Source organism: Denticeps clupeoides, chromosome 13, assembly GCF_900700375.1.
Source record: "Denticeps clupeoides chromosome 13, fDenClu1.1, whole genome shotgun sequence".
Classification (NCBI taxonomy): domain Eukaryota; kingdom Metazoa; phylum Chordata; class Actinopteri; order Clupeiformes; family Denticipitidae; genus Denticeps; species Denticeps clupeoides.
Window position 1 is genome coordinate 1,791,531 of NC_041719.1, and position 20,113 is coordinate 1,811,643.

The following is a 20,113-nucleotide window of genomic DNA, read 5'->3' on the forward strand; positions in this document are numbered from 1 at the left end:
CCACCATAAATGTCATAATTCAGATAAAAGCGCCTGTCCCTCCTGTCGTTCACTCGAATGATGTTATATTGAGAGGGGCACGTCTTCTAATGATGCCCGTCCTGTCGTGCTCGAAGACACTGGGCGCGGTGAAGTCATTAAAAGTCTGGCCTCGGCTCGCTGGATGGAGGGGCGAATGAAAATGATCTCCGAGGGAACAATTTGGGCCCAGCGAGGAGGTTCCTGTTAACTTTCTGTTCGCAGGGGCGCATCAGAGACCCTCGCTGACAGGAATATGTAACTAAGCCACTGCAAATGAAATGCAAATGGAGGAGCAGAATGCAGCCGTCGCTCTGAGGGGGAGTGTTTGTGTTTGAATATTCCATTAAGATTTCTGATTTCAGGTCGCGGCAACATAGCGCCACTGCAGCGGTGGGTTCTGCGGCTTATTATTTCCTCCGCAGGTCCATTTCCATTAAAAAAAAATAAAATCTTGAAGCGGTAATTGTACTCGATCGGCGCGCATGTGGAGGAGCGCTCAAAGTCACACATAAAGCAGAGAGTCGTTTAAATCAGGCAAATCTTATTTAGATGGAAATGCTTGGCGACGCGTGGACGGAAGGACCCTCCTCAGACGCCTTTGGAACAATGACATTCAATTACGGCGGAATTACAAAGCAGACCCTTCCGATGAGTGACGTTGGGCTGGGACGCCCCGCCCGCTTCGGAACTTCTCATTAAGCACGAATGCAGATGCACAGGGCGGCGTGAGCGCTGATTGATGGTCCTCGGCAAATGAGTCAGCAGATGGGAAGTGCAATCTGCACAAGTGCAGCAGGTAAGTGATTTCCCGTCTAGCGCCGGGAATGGGGGGGGGGGGGGGGGGGGGTCGCTGAGGAACGCCATGTGCTCTCTTGGCCCACGACGTAATTTGTTTTTTCACCGAGTTAATAAAGTCCATCAGTGGGACAACAAACGGAAAGTCTCTGGAGGCATGTAGATCAGAGTTATGCTGTACATGTTAAACACGTAACACCCGGACGCCGTTACCGTAGCCGTAGACGCGTTATTCGATCTGCAGCATAAATGTCTACAGACATTTTTATTACTGAAATTCTGCAGCAGTAGGAGAAAAAGGAGAAAAGAAAGCACGTGGTCATTTCCCAGAAGCTATCTGGCTAGCGTGAGACCCCATGACCTGCCACGAGGCGGTGACCCTTTTGTACTTTATAGGGGCCTGTAGCGGCCTGATCCGGGTAGGAGTTTGGCCTCGTCCACAGGTACGTTCCAAACTTAACGCCATACACAGCTTTGCTCCGCTTTGTAGCTGCAACCGCTTGCCGCTTCGCCCTCGTCATTGTTTAACGCTCATCAGGGTTTCGGCAGTATGCATAACTATGTATAGTTATTCGGATAGTGTGCTTAGTATTCGCTTCGAGCGTTTCTAACACACTGCAGCAGGTTCACATCTTCATTTAAGGACGTTGGAGGACAGGGCGGTTCCTGTTATTGAGCGAGTCGCGAAACTTCAAAGGCGTTCCGGTCTGTTCCAGACTGCTGAGGAGGAACTGCTGCACGCCACGCTGTCTGCTGCTTGTCATGTTATCTGATTATAATATATATATATTTATATATATATATATATTTCCGTTCATGGTATGGACGGAGAGGCTGTATTGTGCAACTTGTACTCAAATAAAAGAGGCTGAGCAGAAGGGGTGAGTGGAGAGAGAGAAAGAGAGAGAGAGAGAGAGAGAGAGAAAGAGAACTGTGCAGGAGACTGAGGTCTCTCTCAGACGGCCGCGTGAACGAGGCCTTAACTCTCATCTCTCATGAAACATATTGTGAAGAAATGTACAAAAACTGATGGGATGCATCGCGATGCATTGATAATCGAGGCGTTGATAATCACAATCGAATCGAATCGTGAGACCTGTGAAGGTTCACGCCTCTACTCACGGCCACATATTTCCTCAACCCAATCCCAGGTCTTGGATCTGAGATGGCCACATCATTTCCACATCAGAGAACAAAACTCTAGGGTTTGTTCATGGGGCCTTTGACATGAGATGACCCCAGACTTAAATAAATGTACATGCATGGAAGACATGGTCTGCAAATAAAAATATTTTATATGAACTTTGACAGAAATAGCGATGGACCAGCATGGACCAGAACCACCAGCCAGGTTCTGAGGGACTCACGCTTCTTCTGCAGCCCTGATCGATGCTCTGACTACACCAGATGACTCCGGCGGATGGAGTGGTACACCCTGGTACTCCTGCGCCACTCACCTGCATCTGATGCCCCGCTGAGCTCCTCTTTCAAGAGGAGAGGTAGAGACAAATCTCCTGTGAAATTAATGACTCTGGAAATGGGTCAAGACAAGTGAGGGAACAAAGAGACTCGGTGAGGAGTTTTCAGAAGCTAAACCCAGGTGAATCATTTAAAACCCACCAGGGAAAATATTACAATAAATGTTGTTTATTGGAGTCATTGAGAGGCTTTATGAATTCTGACGAACATGAAACTGATGAGAATCCTCATCACGAGTCCATCTCCAGTGCTACTCATGAAGTGGCCATCAGGTCTTCCTCAACATGGGTCATGTTCTCCAACAGGAACATGTTGTGGATAAACAGATAGTGGCGAGTTTATGGTTATGTGTGTGTTGAAGATGTGGAACAAATTACCTGGTAATTACCTGGCATAAAGCAACGACAGATCCAAGGTTGCCGGTTCGAATCCCGGTCCGCCAAGGTGCCACTGAGCAAAGCACCGTCCCCACACACTGCTCCCCGGGCGCCTGTCATGGCTGCCCACTGCTCACCAAGGGTGATGGGATAAATGCAGAGGACAAATTTCACTGTGTGCACTGTGTGCTGTGCTGCTGTGTATCACAAGTGACAATCACTTCACTTTCCCTTTTCTTTTTCTTTTCATGTGATGTAAATATAAGGACAGTGGGTGGGGCCACCAATGTTACTTTTCCTATGTTGGATTGAAAGGTCAACATCAGCAAGGTGAAACACCAGATCTACACTCACAAATTCATAAGTGACAGTAATGTTGTGACTGTAGAGGTGATGCACACACACACACACACACACACACACACTCGTCACACACGCCTTGAGAAACCAGGGAAACGTAGCAGCTGGAGAGGCAGGAGAATATGACATCTTCAGTCAAAGTTCCTGAGATTCAACATGTCGGTAGGAAAGTTAGAATGGGACTTATTTACAGCTTAGTGTGTGTGTGTGTGTGTGTGTGTGTGTGTGTGTGTGTGCGTGTGTGTTGAGAATTCCCTTCTGCCGACCTCTTGCAACAACATGCACAGGGGAAATGGACGCTCGGTTGTTTGTGATTGTGGTGCAGTTCAGCGCTGACCCCTGAACATCTGCTCTAAGTAAAAGTGTCACATCAGCAGCACAAGCTCCACCCCCTCGTCACTTCACCCCACCTTCCTGCCGAGCTTCATTGGCGTGGAGGTCTGGATTAAAATAACTTCAGCAGCACGATGAACCTGATGACTGCAAATCAGCCAATCCTATCAGTACACAGCCAGACTGATGATATGATTTTATTCAGCTCCAGGAGTGCTGTCAGCTACAAAATGAATGTAAATTAAACCCATAAAGGGTTTAATCCAGAGTAAAAAAAATATTCACACATTTTCACAACGTGACCCAATTACGGAGAAAATGAGTTATTCTTATAGAAACGTGGGAAGAGACGTTCCTCATTCCATATACGACGCCACCAGCGAGGAGCACAGGTCACCCGTACAGAACATCTCATCCGGTCACATGGGACGCCATGTAATGAGGCACGAGCCTAATGAAGCCATAATTACACCAAACACACAGCAGTAAAAATAGAAACCAAAGGCTGGTTGGAACATTCAGAATTTACTGATTAAATCACAAAAAAACACTATACAGCACTGCAGGGCTGCAATGATCACCATCAGTGTTCTATATGTAATAACATAATTCATATCTGGAACTGGAACACTGAACTCGTGTGTGTGGAGTAACTATAGACAACCGAAACTCCTTCTTCACTCACATCACCAATCTTTCCCGCTCATTCCTTCTGTACAATGTCAGGTGGATCCGCCATCATCCGTCAACACAGGCCACCCAGATCCTCGTTCAGTCCTACAGCTAATACAGCACGGCGCCCCACCGCTACGCTCCCGCCACTGGATCCAAACACGAGCCCATATTATCCCAGTCCTGCTCGCCTGGTCCCTCCACCGCTGAAGCTACGAGGAGGACACTCGTCTAGACTCTTCTCTGTCTTGGAATGAACTTCCCCTCGAGGTCGGAACAGCACAGTCGCTGAGAATTGTACCTCTCAGATGAACTTGTAACTGTGTCAGCGCGGTATCTACAATCACGGCCCAGTGACGTCTTACTTCTCTTTTATTCTGTTTTATTCTCCCCCCATTATTATATTTTTATTTGAGTTTTATATCATTTTATCCTTAACCATGCACAGCAAAACGGGCCCGAGTTACCGGATGCACCTCTATAACTGTTCTAAAGCTGGGTTCCATACGTAATATTCTCTTCTTCTATAGACAGAATGTCCTTCACCACTGGTTAAGGTCCAGCAGACGACATCTGCGTCCACCAGCACGTCCAGAACAGAAGATATGAGCTTCATCTCTGCTGATCACTGTTACCATAGAGACATAACTGCAGTGTAATATTATTTCAAGACCGAAAAACCACATTTTACTGACATCTTTATTAAACCTGCCCTAACGACTGAGGACTGGAGCAAGAAGGAGGTGCAGAAGCTGGACATCTTGGTTCAAGGGATTTGAAACGCAGCCCAGTTCCGATGGGGCTCGGCTGTGATGGACCGGGCTCCCGCCCCCCCCTGATAACGAATGCTCATGTACGGTAACGAAGGCACGATATGGATCCGCTTGGGCCTGCTTGCTTTTTACGATTATTGCTTTTTACCCCTTCAGCATCCCTCCATCAGCCTATTGAATATTTACTTTGCTTCCTCATTCCCGGTGCGTCTCCACGCTCTCTCCGGAGTTCTTCTGCACACGCTTCTCCCTCGGAAACCTTCACATCTGCTGAACCCGGACTTTCCTCCTGCCTCATCCCCGACTCCCCAAACCCATTTCAATTATAATGCGGGTTTTTAATCTCCGCTGGTCAGGAGGTTCGGGTGGCAGAAGATTGAGAACCGGGCCGAATCACAACATTTACAATATTTACATCAGACTGAATTAGAAGAGCAGGAACGTGGATGTTTCTGCTCTAATCGCGCTTAATGAAAGTGGTAATTATGCACGGGCGTGACGCGGGGCAGCTCGACCCCTGGTCCCGTCACGTTGCGGCCACTCAGCCGCCGCGGTGACAGCCGGGGCGGGTGGAGACGAGCGCGCTGACAGCCTCTCCGGTGGGGCGGCGTGTGGGACAGCAGTCAGACAGCAGCGGGACCCCCGGGTCACACCCCGGACAGGACCGTACAGCGCGCGGGGGACACGGGGTCACCTCTGTGCCCGTGGAGTAACGGCGATCAAGATGACGGAGTGGGGCGGGACGCCGGCGTCTGAAGGCCTGGCCTGGTTCGAGGAGATGCTATTAATAGCCACGGCATGAGGAGAGGAAGTACAACGGCAACCAATCCAACCGGCTCATAACCATTCATCTCAAGACACGGCCAGCAGTGCGAGACAGGGACACAGAGTAAACAGGGACAAGTGCAGAAAACTGGAGACGTCACCACTGTTCCTTGTGCAAGAACACAGAGGGTTTGGCAATAAACTTCTGACATGCTGTGTGGGGCAGTGGTGGCCTAGCGGTTAAGGAAGCGGCCCTGTAATCAGAAGGTTGCCGGTTCGAATCCCGATCCGCCAAGGTGCTGCTGAACAAAGCTCCCCAGGCGCCTGTCATGGCCGCCCACTGCTCACTCAGGGTGATGGTTAAATGCAGAGGACAAATTTCCCCATGTGCACCGTGTGCTGTGCTGCTGTGTATCACATGTGACAATAACTTCACTTTAAAAAAACTTTAAATGTTCTCTGAACGCTGTCACGTGGACAACAAAAATCTAAAAAGCACGAAGCTGCAGAATCAGTATTTACAGGCAGAAACGTATAACAGTACTACGGTACGACCAGTACCAGGTAAGAACAGATATAGAGTATGAAAGACATGAATATAAAGGCAGTGCGGTAAAATAGAAATTAACTAGATATAAATTAATTAGTAGAATTTATAGAATAAATAGAAATTAATTAATTAATTAATTGTAGCCTTACTGTATCTAAATAGAAATTATGTCATTTTTTTAATGTTTAAAACGGAACTTTTTAAAAATATTGCTCTATTCATCATGTAACGTGATCGTTCTTTCATCTCTTCTATATCCAGCTGTTCACTCTGTTTCTGCGGCCATTTCAACATCAGTGAACTTTGACTTTGTTTCGACATGTGACTTGTGTTTGTGGCGAGTTGGATGGACGACCCTCATAATACAGTCACGGCGTTCTAACGCCGTTCTAACGCCGTTCTAACAGCCCTCGCCGTGCCGTAGGGACCAGGATGAGTAGAATGCAATCTGACACGGATGATTGTCTTGTGCCTTGATGCCGGCCAGATCAGCAGGCTGCACCCAGCACCACTGCGTTCAATTAAAGGAGGAAGTAGGACGGCGGGCGCGGCTTCGGGAGTTAATCTGAGGCGCCGCGTGGTGCCGCGCCCCGGCGCCACCCCTCATTCTGCCTGCCGCAGGGAGGCCTAACCAGGTTATCATGATCCTTCCATTTAAAAAAAATTACATCAGGTCCACGCTGGCGTGGCTCGACCTCCGTCCAGCCCGCCCCCCAACCGTGTAAATTAAAGAGACGCCGCATCCGGCGCCATGTCGCAGTACGCCTCAAACGGTAATGTGGACGAGAACATAAGCTGGTCCTTCAGGTCCCACAGCGTTCAGGAAATAAAGTGGAATTCAAAGTGGCCGCTGCCATCATCTAAAAAAAAAAGTGAAAGTGAAGTGATTGTCATTATGATACACAGCAGCACAGCACACGGTGCACACGGTGAAATGTGTCCTCTGCTTTTAACCGTCACCCTTGGTGAGCAGTGGGCACCATGACAGGCGCCCGGGGAGCAGCGTGTGGGGACGGTGCTTTGCTCAGTGGCACCTTGGCGGACCGGGATTCGAACCGGCAACCTTCTGATTACGGGGCCGCTTCCTTAACCGCTATGTCACCGCCGCCCCTCTAGCTCCTGTCTGAAATGGATGGATGCTAATAACAGAGCTGTGGAGCTTTTACATTTACATTTACATTTACATTACATTATTTATCAGACGCCCTTATCCAGAGCGACTTACAATCAGTAGTCCCCCCCTGGAGCAATTTAGGGTTAAGTGTCCTGCTCAGGGACACAATGGTCGTAAGTGGGATTCGAACCTGGGTCTTCTGGTTCACAGGCGAGTGTGTTACCCGCTAGGCTACTACCACCCTTTTCCCCGAGGAGCAGCCGGCAGGAAGGTTCCAGATAGCGGAGGGGCACATTCTGCCACTCCAGCACCGCCACCGCAGAACCTCCTCACCCCGTTACCACACAGAGCCGCGAAATTCCGCACAAGGAATTCCGCACCCTCGTTTACCGCGTGGGCGAGCGCCGACGCCCTCATGAGGTCACACACTTCAGACTAACAGCCACAGTTAAACACAGAGAGAGAGAGAGAGACCATCATCATCATCATCACCCTCCAGTCGGTGTCCTGCTGTATGTATGTTGATGTTAAACAACAGCTTCTTCTTCACCGGTGATCAACGGAAAACCCCTCCACCACCGCCGGCACGGCGCTATCAGGCGAGCAGAGAGCATCCTGGGCCGCGACTGCAGAGTTACGAGTTGATTCGGTATTCAGCAGACAGCTCCACACACTCATGAATCATCCCGGCTCGCCCGGCTCGCCGCTGATGGGCTTTGTGTGGGAGAACATAATTCAGGCAGATCAAAACGCTGACACAAAAAAAAAAAGAGGCCTGTTGACACAGCGAGGGGGCGGATATTACGCTAAAAAGATAAAAGCGGCGAGCGCAAGAAACGCCCCGGAACTTTCCTGCACACAGACGTGTCCTTGAGCCACGAAAAAAAAAAAAAAAAAAAACGGCCTTATTCACGGGGAATGTTCCGGAATCTCTCACATCTTCGGGGGCCGTTCCCCCGACATGTGGCGATGCGTCCCCCCATCATCATCCCCCAGGATGCCCTGGCGCCGCGGCCGAAGCCGGTGACAGTTCAGCTAATTAGCCAGATGCGACCGGGGCGAACGGGGCAAAAATGCTATTCAGATTTTGTCTGCGTGGGCGCTAATGATCAAATGATGAAATCATAAATGATCTTAAATGACATTTTAATTCGGGCCCATTCTCCCAGTTTCACAGGCGTCATGCTTTACTGGGTTAATTAGAGCTGCGTGGCCATGAAACCGAGCGAAACCAAAAAAAAACCACACACACACACACACACACACACACACACGCATAAAACAGCATTATCATGGAAATATGCTCCCGAAAGTGACTGTGGTGAGGGAGCTGATACGGTAAATGGAGTTTAAATTGCATTCAAGAGCAGTTTTTCACCGGGAGCAAACGTATAGAGAACATCGAGAACCTTCCTCCTCTGCATAACGGAGGCGACGTCCTGATTCTCTGCGTTAACTGTTGATATACTTTTAGATCTTGGCTTTTTAGGGCTCCGGTATTGAGAGAAGTGGGGGGCGGTTCGGCCATTTCGGCTGTTTGACCGGAGGACACGAGACGCCCAGTGAATCCAAACAGGAAATAAATGAAACAAGATTCACCCTCCCGGGTTCCGGAGTCCAAACACAACTAAACATGAATTATTTTGGTTCTGTTCCTCGTCCTTCAGTGGAACCGTAAGCATGCACTACCGTCTGCTTTCCGGTGTTCTAGGCTGAGACAACTACACTCTACAAGAATGAAAAAATCGACTATATGACAGTTTATGCAGATTAATCGTAGTTATTTTTTTTAATAGATGAAAGCTTTATGAAACGATGGGCAGGCCACGTTATTTCTGAATTCTGCAGCCTGGCTACACCCAGCCACATCACACATGACGTTCTCTAGAAGTTTGGACAGCATCCGTGATTTTGTGCTCCGGTTTTCTGCCGGCCCTGTCAGGGCTGAAAGGTTAACAGTGGAGTTTCCATCACCGCTGAGGCCTCCACCCTCCACCAGCATCCTGCCGCGCCGGCACCTTCAAACCTCCACTTAATGTGGAGAATCCGTCCGGACGAGGTGGCAGCGGGTCTGCAGCTCAGCCCGTGATGAAAGGCCTTCACTGTCTGTCATTTAACCGACAACTTCTCCCCACATCACATTCTCACGCCGCATCAGCTGTGGACAGGTCTTCTGCTCCACAGGAGGAGGAGGAGAAGTAGGAGGAGGAGGAACAGGCTTCATATCAGAGAAGACATTGTTGATTCACCAGCACCAGACCTTCTCACGACTCGGGACTGGGCCTCGGAGGCTCGTATCTGGCCTGGAAAAATATTTGTACGAAGCTCCAAGCTCAGTGCAGTCACGCAGAAGATGAAAAAATTAACCCTGAAATGCCCACCAGGCTCTGTCATACCCGCCATGTGTATTTTAGAACAGTCCTCCTAGAGACGTCTTGCTCGGGGACACAAGAGTAGCAAGTGGGGTTTGAACCTGGGTCTTCTGGTTGGTAGGAGAGTGTCTCTCCCACATTTAACAGGGCGCCATATTGGCTCATTTGATGCTACAATGTGGCGAACAAACAAGTAAAATAAAACGAACCGCACACGATACCTTCACACCGTGACGAGTTCCATCTGCCCAGGTTTATCGAGCTGACCTCCCTCCACCTCTCCTACACGAGCCTCTCTTGATCTGTCAATCCAGCCTCTGGTCCAGCATCCATGTTATATGAAGCAGGTCACTGAGAGTCGAGTAAATAATCTAGCTGGAGGACACGAGGAGAAATCCAGCGGCTGTCAGACACCATGAAGCTCCCACCATGGTTTTGCGGCAGCCGCTAATTACCGCTGGCTGGCAGCTGATGAATTGTGGCTAATTAGCGGATCCGGGTGAACAAAACTCCGGCGAGGTCTCTTCATGCGGCGTACTTCACCGCGCTGGCCAAGGCCAGCAACCTTCATGAACAAAACTACCATCGTGCGCTCAATGCTACCGCTGGGTCTGCGCGCAACGCCGCACATTTCCTCCACGCCAGAACCCAGGGATCCCCCAACCGGACTTCCACAGGCCTTCTCCACAACTTCCTCCATGAAAGTGAAGCGATTGTCACTGCCGGGCGGTGGAAGCTGAGCAGAGCACCGTCCCCACACACTGCTCCCTGGCGCCTGTCATGGTGCCCACTGCTCACTCAGGGTGATGGTTAAATGCAGAGGACAAATTTCACTGTGTGCACCGTGTGACAATCACTTCACTTTACTTTTTTGTGATACGGTGTCACGGTAAAACGTGTCCTCTCCATTTAACCATCACACTGAGTGAGCAGTGGGCAGCCATGACAGGCGCCCGGGGAGCAGCGTGTGGGGACAGTGACTTTGCTTGGTGTCACCTCGGTGGCACCATGGCGGATCGGGATTCGAACCGGCAACCTTCCTCAACCGCCCCCATCTGCTGTGCGTGCCCCGCCTACACCCGGCTGTCAGCGCTGGTGTGGCTTATAGAACTTGAATCTCTGCTCGGCCGGCAGTGGCCTGTAATACGGTTTATGTAATAAAGCCCCCCGCTTGTGAAGCTGTGTGGACGTGTCCTTCCCTGAACCAGAAACTCAGATCGATGACTAAAGGGGCCGTAAATAATTCAGTCCTGACGTTATTTCTGCCTGAGAAGTGATCGTGGACTAAAACACGATTACGTGGCGTGAGGAACCCGCCTGCAGTCTGATGTAATACTAATACTGTATACTACTAATAATATAATACTAATACTATATATACTATATAATAATACAATATGTGATATGTGTGGTGAGGTATATATGTGATGTACAGTATATTTTGATAAAAAAAAAAAGTGAAGTGATTGTCACTTGTGATATGCAGCAGCACAGCACACGGTGCACACAGTGAAATGTGTTCAAAATCTATAGAAACCGAACGAGGATTGCCAAGTAAAGTGAAGTAACAATCTGGAGCACCAGAACCCTGCAGCAGCGTCACCGTCACACCCGCAGAATGCATTGAGAAAGACCGGCGCAACGTTCCAGGCTGCGGCCCGGCGTCGCTCTTCCCGAACCGACCGGCAGAAAGTTGCAGCTCGTGTTCAAGGACGCCGCGGTTCACTTTTCTACACTGCTGTTTGTGTCAGTGAAAGGGATTCAATTCTCCGTTGCTTTGCTTTCACACAATAGAATGCCAACACTGCAGGGGACCTCGGGCGTCGGCGCGAGCCAAGGACATCGGCACAGTCAGTGTAAATAGCCGCGCCGCCCCGCCGCTCGAGAGGCCTTCTGTTTCCACGTCTCGTGTGGCCGATCATGCACTAGGCTCCACCGTCGCCACAACTAGGTCACGCCGGCAACTTTCTTCCAGCCACGACTCGTCTGCACGACTGATGCCGCTCCCAGGTCACGGACCAGAAGGTGGCCCGCCCATCGCTGAGCACCACAAACCACCAGCAGACAAAGCAGAGTGGACGGTGAAGATCTTCAGGAGCATCAAAATGTCCCTTCACCTCCAAAAATCCCAACAGTATGTGATATATGTGGTGATGTATATATGTGAATTAGTGATGTATGTATGTGATATATGACGTAAGATAAGTATGTGTTGTGATGTATATATGTGATATACAGTATATGATGATGTATCTATGTAATATATGGTGATGTACAGTAAAGGCCAAAAGTTTGGACACCTTCTCATTCAACGTGTTTTCTTTATCTTCATGACCATTTACGTTGGTAGATTCTCACTGAAGGCATCAGAACTATGAATGAACACGTGCAGTTATGTACTTAACAAAAAAAGGTGAAATAAGTGAAAACATGTTTTATATTCTAGCTTCTTTGCTCTGGTTACTGCTTTGCACACTCTTGGCATTCTCTCGATGAGCTTCAAGAGGTCGTCACCTGAAATGGTGTGTGGTGTGGTGATATATGTGATATACAGTATATGGTGACGTACAGTATGTATGTATGTGATATATGTGGTGAATATATATGTGATATACAGTATATTCTGATGTATGTATATATGTGATATATGCGGTGATGTATATATGTGATATACAGTATATGGTGATGCATGAATGTATGTGATATATGACGTAATGTAAGTATGTGATATGTGTGTTGATGTATGTATGTGATACAGTATATGGTGATGTATGTATGTATGTATGTATGTATGTATGTATGTTATCCTTAAAATTGTAGGCTATTGTAGGCTATATCACATTTCACACATCTCACACATCAGATTTCTTGAAGCATATTTATCATGTCAATCATGCCTACAGGCCCCTCTTATTTTAAACTATGCTCATAAAACATCATTACAGTTCATCTTCTGGGTGTCAGGAATAAAAAAGTGCTGTGCGGGTAGTTAGTTCCTCCTCTACACCGTGCAGATAACCAGCAAGTTATTTCTGCGAATCCTCTTTTTAGACACATGAGAGCTGGCGGTGTGTGTGTGTGTGTGTGTGTCGGGTTTAAAAAAGTGATTATTAATATTGTGGTAAGTCATTGTTGTTTATACCCAGAACATTAATTTCTCTCTTCAACAAAAGCAGCAGTTACACAAGTCCGGGCTGGAGGCCAGGCTGTCTGATCTCATCAGCAACACAGGAACAGGATCCACAGCAGCTCCTAAACCTGACCGCAATGTCACATCTCTCTCATTACTGGAACGCAGTGCAGAACCCTTCATTTAAAAAAAAAAAGCCGAAATCCCTGGTCCACCTGCAAGAAGAAGGGATCATGAATATATCATCCTTCCACGGGTTCTGGGATTACATCTCATGCGTGAGCCCTTAAGCGATGATGGTGCCACTTTGTTGGATCTACAGTGAATCGATGTGTGAAAAACTCCTCTAATTTAGCCTCAGCTTATAAAGGACAAGTGAACCTGAGATCATTAGCTGCTGTAGTCATTTTCTAGACTCAACAGCTCGTGGTCCCAACCTTCATCAAGGGCGCCGCTCAGTTGGGTCTCTGCTGAGAACGAGCTGAACAATTAACGGGAGAAATCCGAGAAAAGGCCTGGATTCCCGCTAAATGGGTTAAAAGAAAACTCACCAGCATGTTCGCTTACGACTCCCTTTATGCTCATCTTCCCTCCAGTTATATTTAGGCCCTTTAGAACGTTCTGCAACATGACACTTTTGTGTGCCCAGAATTCCCCGACAAACCAATTACAGATTCCTCCCATCATGCACCCTGCCAAAACGCTCCCATAGGATGGGCAGAAGCAGCTAAACCTGGCGATCAGTCCTGCCAGCCAAACAATAAAACCAGCAGTGATCTTCACGCCTGTCAGAACCGAGCGATAGACAAACTCGAGCTGGCGGCGGAAAAACGCAGCTGACCGTTCTAACCCAAACCCCCCCAAAAAATTGAGCTTTAATCCATCATTCGGTGGCGAAGACATCACAGAAGACATGTAGGACACTGTGGTCTTAATCCAGCACGAAGAGCGCGAGATAAAATCCTTAATGCGCTTATGCAGAACAGCAGAAGCCCATCGTGGACCCGTCTTTCCTTTCCCGAAAAATGCCGTTACTCTATTCTGCAGTCGCGTTTAGTTCGGGACCCCAGCGTCCAGGCCACATGGAGACAGTGTGCAGAAAAGAACATCAGGACACGCATCTGCGGAGTGGAGCTGAAACTGGACACGGTGATGAAAAATACAGCTTCAGGGATCTTCAAGTGGACCAGTAACATCACTATGGACACGTAATCTAGACCATGACACTGACTACATCCTGGACTTCTCCAACCCTACAACTGTAGGACTTATTATTATATCATCCCCAACCCTGCACTGACACCATTTGCAGGCTCACTCTACCCTGGAAGGACGTCCCTCTCTCTATCACTCCTTCCCAACGTTTTTTTCTGTGGAGTTTTTCCTTGTGTGCAGAAGGGTCAAGTGTGGGGGGTGTCAACTGTAGGGCCTGTCAAAGCCCATTGAGACGTACTGTATGTGATTTTGGGCTATATAAGAAATAAATGTTGTTGTTGTTGTTGATGAAATGAAAGGCCGGGGGAGGCGACGCCTCTTTCCGCCGATTAATTCAATAACAATTTCAATAATAATTTCAAACTTTGCACTCAGTACTAGTTTTGATACTACAAATACGAAAAACAAATACTTCTGAAATAAAGAATATTTTGAATAAAGTCAGAACGCCACCAAAGACCAATTCAATGAAAACAGAAACGTAATAAATAGAAAAAGGCCAATAAATAAAATGTCTTAAAAGTTCTATTCGCTTTTTGTGTAAATATCCAGTTTTCTTCTGAGGAAGCTGCTCGCTTTGATAACGCCGACTGTGAAGCACTTCCTGCAAACGGGCTGGTCCACATTTTCCATCTGAAATACAGCGCACGATGCTGCAGAATCACGTTTAACGTGCGTCTCTCGCGTAAACGTCGGGGCAGGGGCTGCCCGCCCCAGTGCCTGGGGAAAATTGCGGTGTTCTGCCGCAATTTCTGTCAACCAGCAGCGGCAAAAGTGGAGTATCGATACATTACTGTCGTTGCTAAGGAGGATGTTGTAAGAGGTTCACCATCTCGGTCCCCCTGAGAAGAAGCTCTGAGCTGAAAACTCTCAGGGAGAACTACCGGCGGCACCAAGGCCAGGGGGGCGGGGCTGTTTACTGAAAATCGGCTTTGATTGCAGGATGCTGATTGGCTCTCGTGCCACAAAGTCACTAAAATGCGACTCGTACGGTGGCTTGTTGGCGGCCGTTGGAAGCTGGCGGCTGACCCTCAGCACCGAGACAGGGGTGCTGATTACAATCTACGGGAGGACTGGAGTCCAGGTCTGCCGTTCTGGAGAAACGGTGGCGTGACATCAAGAGGGTTCCTCACCATTTTGCAGCTGGTGGCAGACGCTCAAAAAGTCTTCATCGTTATTCACTCCAGCAGGTTGGAGTTAAATGGAAGTCAGATTTTAACAGTATGCTCCTCACTAAAGGGACTGGATCAGCCGGAGATGTTGAGTTGCGCTAAGAGGTAGACCAGCCAAGAGTCTAGTAGTCTAGTTGGGAGATGACCACAGATTGGACGAGTATCTGCGTAGAGACGAGTAAAATGAGATTGTCCATGGACACCCCAGTTGAGTGACCATCGTTAAAAAAAAAGTCGCCAGAGAACAAGCGCTCACCAGTCAGATCCATCATGCATTGGGGTGAGGGTATCTCAATTCTGAAGATGTTTTTTTTTTCATGACTCGATGATCTGACATGCAAGTCATGCCAGCGTCATCCATTTGCATTTAAACTTCACGTGAATCTATACCAGATAAAGAATTGTAATAATATCTGGAGGTTCAGATGTAACACGGAAATTTGTTATTTCTGTCAGGCCGTTTACGACCAGCTCTAAATCAGATGATTGACATTTAAAATTCACTGAAGGATTCCGTGGGGTGAAAGATAAGAAGCCGGTGAGATACGTGGATTTGGCTTTTGTGAGGTTGGAAACAGAAGATAAGATGGATGGAAACTCACGGTTCTTCTTCTGCACGTATAACTGTAGACGGAGAGCGAGAGATCTTCGACAGGGAATGTTCTTCTAAAATGTGGTTTTCAGTTGCAATTAACAGATGAAAATGTGTTAAATGCTATTTCATTCAAACTAATGAGCTAAACACAAAACTACTCTTTACTGCAGCTTTTTAATCATTTGTTAATTTGGTTTTCCTGCCAAATTCTGACATTTCCCAACAACATCTAAATATTAATATCATTATTCGACCAGAGGCAATTATCACCCTTTCTGTTGAAACGATCTGAATGGGCTTTACATGACAGCAGATGGTGAATTATTACAGCGCATCACTGCTGCAGAACACATCTGCTGAAGCGGCTCCATTTATATCAAACTTTGCGATAATTTGCAGCGTGTTGGGTACAAGTACAGCAAGACAGTGGTGGCCACTGAGGTCCCCTTGATGAAGGTACCGTCTACCATGGCCGCCCACCGCTCACCAAGGGTGATGGTTAAATGCGGAGGACACGTTTCACCGTGTCGCCGTGCGCTGTGCTGCAGTGTATCACAATGACGATCACTTCACTCTCAGCTACCGGAACGTACAGAGTAGGAACAGCCAGTCCGCCCAGATCATCTCACCGTACGGTACGGGCGAAGACAATCGGCGGCTAATTATTAAAACGAGGCCGTTTTGGCCGGTAAGCCGCACGGAGTAATTCCCTGACATTTTCCACGCCAGGCGCATGGGTGGCGCGGCACAAGGACAGCGGCTGCCCTACTTTTCTTAATGCAACAGACATCTAATTCCATTAGTGCTCGGGGAATTGGTGATTCATTATGGGAACGGTAACGAGATTAACGTTGAGGAAAACAGACGTTCAAGAGGAACTCAAAAGAAACAAAGGCACTAATTAAAATGACTAGACATGTTTTCTTAGGCTAATTACACTGTAAATCTCTAAAGGACGGAGTAATACACCAATAAATACCACGTAAAATAGCAAATTCTCCCCAGTGAAGATCAAATACGACGAGTACGGCAGGGAACTCAAATCAATTACAGCGACACAAACGCTCAACGTTCCACAGTCAAACGCGCAGATGTTGGAGAGAACATCGCGATGCGGTACGAGGGTGGGGGGTCCGTACCTGCAGCGAGGAACATGCTGTTAAAATCTGACTTCCATTTAACTCCACCATGCTGGAGTGAATAGTGATGAAGGAAGAGGAGGAAGACCCCCAGTACAGCAGGAACCTTCCTGGGGAACGATTTAAGACGAAACAAAGGCAGGTTTTGTCCGATTTTTTTTTTTTTACGCCAACGTGACCAGACATAATCAGAGCTGAACTTCCAGGAAAATCAGAATCTCTCAAAAACAGGTATCAGGATTACACAATGAGGAACGTTCATCTTGGACAATTAAGAGTTTGAACTGTAATTAACCCACTCTGTAGAACATTCCTCTTTAATGACCTCCAGCCATCTCCACTCAGCAGATACTGCAGAATCACGATGAACCATCCTTCTAATGTTCTTCTACAGAAACATCATACAGATCACATCATACAACTCCTCAAACCAGTCACCCAATCCTCTCCTCCCCTCACAGACCCAAAGAACGCAGTTTATAAAGCCGATGGCGGCTGTTTGGGAACATGAACCTCGGGTCCAGCCACTTAGGAACCTGATTTAATCACGGCAGGGAGCCTCCAGTCTGCAGAACCCGATACAGAAGTGCTCCACAGCACCACGGAGATCTTCATAAAGACCAGATGTCTGAAGAGGCGAGTGAAAACGGGCCCAGATAACCTCCTCGCAGCATAAAGACCTCAAGGCCCTGATCAAGCAGCTCATTCGTCCCCACTCCCTTCATGCCGGTTTCAAGAGACACTCGGTGCTCCAGTCAGCCCAGCGAGGGACAGATGGAGAAAATGAGTCGCGTGTGGAGAGAAGACCATCTGAAGAGGAAGATTTCTATCAAAACCGCACACCGGTTCACATCCCACAGCACCACGTTACGACTTTTTCCTCCTAAAATCCCACTGTTCCGAATGGAGGAGTGCTGGATTGATAAAGGACAGAGAGAAGCGGAATCGATACGTTCCACTGGGCCACACTCCTGTTCCATTTCTGTCTCGTGATCTATACGCCGCAAACTGTCGGGATTGACCAAACGTTCCCTCAGGGCTTTTAACAGTTAATGGCGCTTTTAGGGACATGGGACCCCTGCTTCCAGCCCAGCGAGGACCCGTGGACGAAGGGACCGTGATGGATGCTCTGCTGCGGAGGCAGCGCAACCCAATTCATTAACGAAGGAGGATTATGTTGATGGCGTCACTGGGCTCATTTGTAACTAGACGGGAGCTGGTCGGTTCATCATCCCGGGGTTCCCCTCCCGTACCCCCCACCCCACCCTCTGACCGGAGGCTGTTGGTGACCCCTGTTGGTGATGTCATAGTGCTCCATCATCTACTCGGTCACGTCTCCGCGCGTCCACGTCCAACTTTCTTCTCTCTGCTCACGCACGGCAGGGTCACGCGTCTCGGACGCGCAAACGCGCAACGCGCAACGCAACGACGCTCCAGAAAATGCGGACGGCAACTCGGAGACTTTTATCCCCTACCTTGAAATCCAAAGAGGAAAAAGAATCCCAGGATCCAGACCGTGTGTATCCAGAAGCAGTGCATGTTTTCCTCGGGCGTCGGGTAATAAAATCGCAACGTCCTCCGCCTCTCCGCCTCTCCGGATCTCCTGCTCCTCGCTCCTCTGTCCGGATACTGCAGCGCGGCAGCCAGGCAGCCAAGCAGCTCAGCAGCTTCAGCAGCTTCAGCAGCTTCAGCAGCGAGCAGCTCAGCCTGTCCAACTCCGGAGCGCAGGGCGCAGGGCGCAGAGCGCACGGCCGAGCGGAGAAGCGCGCTGCTCTACTGCCCCCTGTCGGGCCGCGGAGCGCACACACGCTGGTCGTTTCTCACGCACCTCGTTCTAACACACGTCGTGAATTGTTTTAATGAGCACCTGCAGAGTATAAAATAAGGAATCAACGCGCACCTTTCATGTGGCTTGAAAGAATTTGTTCATAGTTTCTAAAAATGTCTTTATAATAATTTGAAGCCTTGGCAAGATGCCCCATATGCTTTAATTATGATAAAGTGCCTGCATATTCATAAATCAATAAATGCTTACATACGGAGCGTGATTACAGATGGATTTGGTTCTGTTTTTCATTCTTTCTGCAGTGTGTATTTAACCCAGCAGCTTCCTGCAGCATCCGTCCCAAATGTAATATCTTCATCATCAAAACAGTGTCACTCTCGAAATGAAATGTGTCGGCCAAGCTGACATTTTCAGATGAGAAACGAACAGACGGAACGTGTGGAGGCACATTGCACGCCGCTCCGTCTCGATTTCAGCTGTTAAAAGACACCTGTTTCGCTTAAAAACCAGGACGAGATCTATATCTTCCACGTTCTGGGCCTTCATGTTACGAACTGCCGCTTGCGTTTCAGTGCTTATTTTACTGACTAGTAATGTGTCACATTCTGATTTCAATAATCCACCAATCTCGGAGGAAACGGACGGTTTTGTGGAGGCGCCTCTCTCGTCCTGATCCTCCTCTCGTGTCTTTGTAGACGGTTCGGAGCTCCAGAGCGCGGGGACAATTACCATTTGACTGCCACGTGCTACACAAAGCCCCGGAGATCATTCGCGACTTCGATTTCAGCTGCCACGGCGTGTTTTGGTATTCACGGCTCAGGCAATATTTGAGCACGGATCGGGGGACGGGGGCATGTGAGGAGTCTGTCCCAGACAGTCGTCACGCCCGGGTCGGTCAGGAGACGTGCACCTGGATTATTCTCGGGATCAGAGAAAAGCTGCGCGCTTCTGCTGGGTCTTCATGACTTCTGCCTTTATCCCTGAATGCGTCAGAGGGAAATGTGACCTTCACTTCTGTCTTGACATATGCTCTTCATGGTATTTCATCTCACGTCCTGCCTGGAGTCAGGAGGCACGATAACAGGATTTGCTGCTTCAGTTTTAATGCTTCGCTTCATTATTTGTTACCTGTGTGCGAAATGATCCAATATCAAGCGAATGTTCATTAAAATGAGCATCTTTTATAAGTGTCAGGCCTGTTTCCTTTTCTCTGCCAAGCTACATACATTAAATCCAGATGAACCGTGGCAGAAGGAGGCAGCTTCTCCCAGCTCCTCAAAGGCCTCTCCAGAAAATGCCATCGCCACCCCGTTCCCTATAACGCGAGCAAAATTAATAGAGCCGAACCCACGTGGACTCTTCTGCACATGAGCGGAAGACAGGGGAAGACAGCAGGACATGTCTGATGCCTCAGAAAAGAAGGTGAGACTCGCGTTGGGTGATGAAGACAGTAGACATGAGGCGG

General features: G+C 48.4%; 1 protein-coding gene across 1 annotated transcript in view; it reads right to left on the reverse strand.

Annotated features, from left to right (window-relative positions):
- The window catches only part of LOC114802397 (limbic system-associated membrane protein-like), a 229,234-nt gene extending 210,643 nt beyond the window's left edge, over nucleotides 1–18,591 (reverse strand). Inside the window, exon 1 of the mRNA XM_029001268.1 lies at nucleotides 18,338–18,591. Coding sequence (XP_028857101.1) covers nucleotides 18,338–18,401 — 64 coding nt within the window. The 5' untranslated portion in view covers nucleotides 18,402–18,591. The remainder of the gene's footprint in view (nucleotides 1–18,337) is intronic.
- Between the last annotated feature and the right edge of the window lie 1,522 nt (nucleotides 18,592–20,113).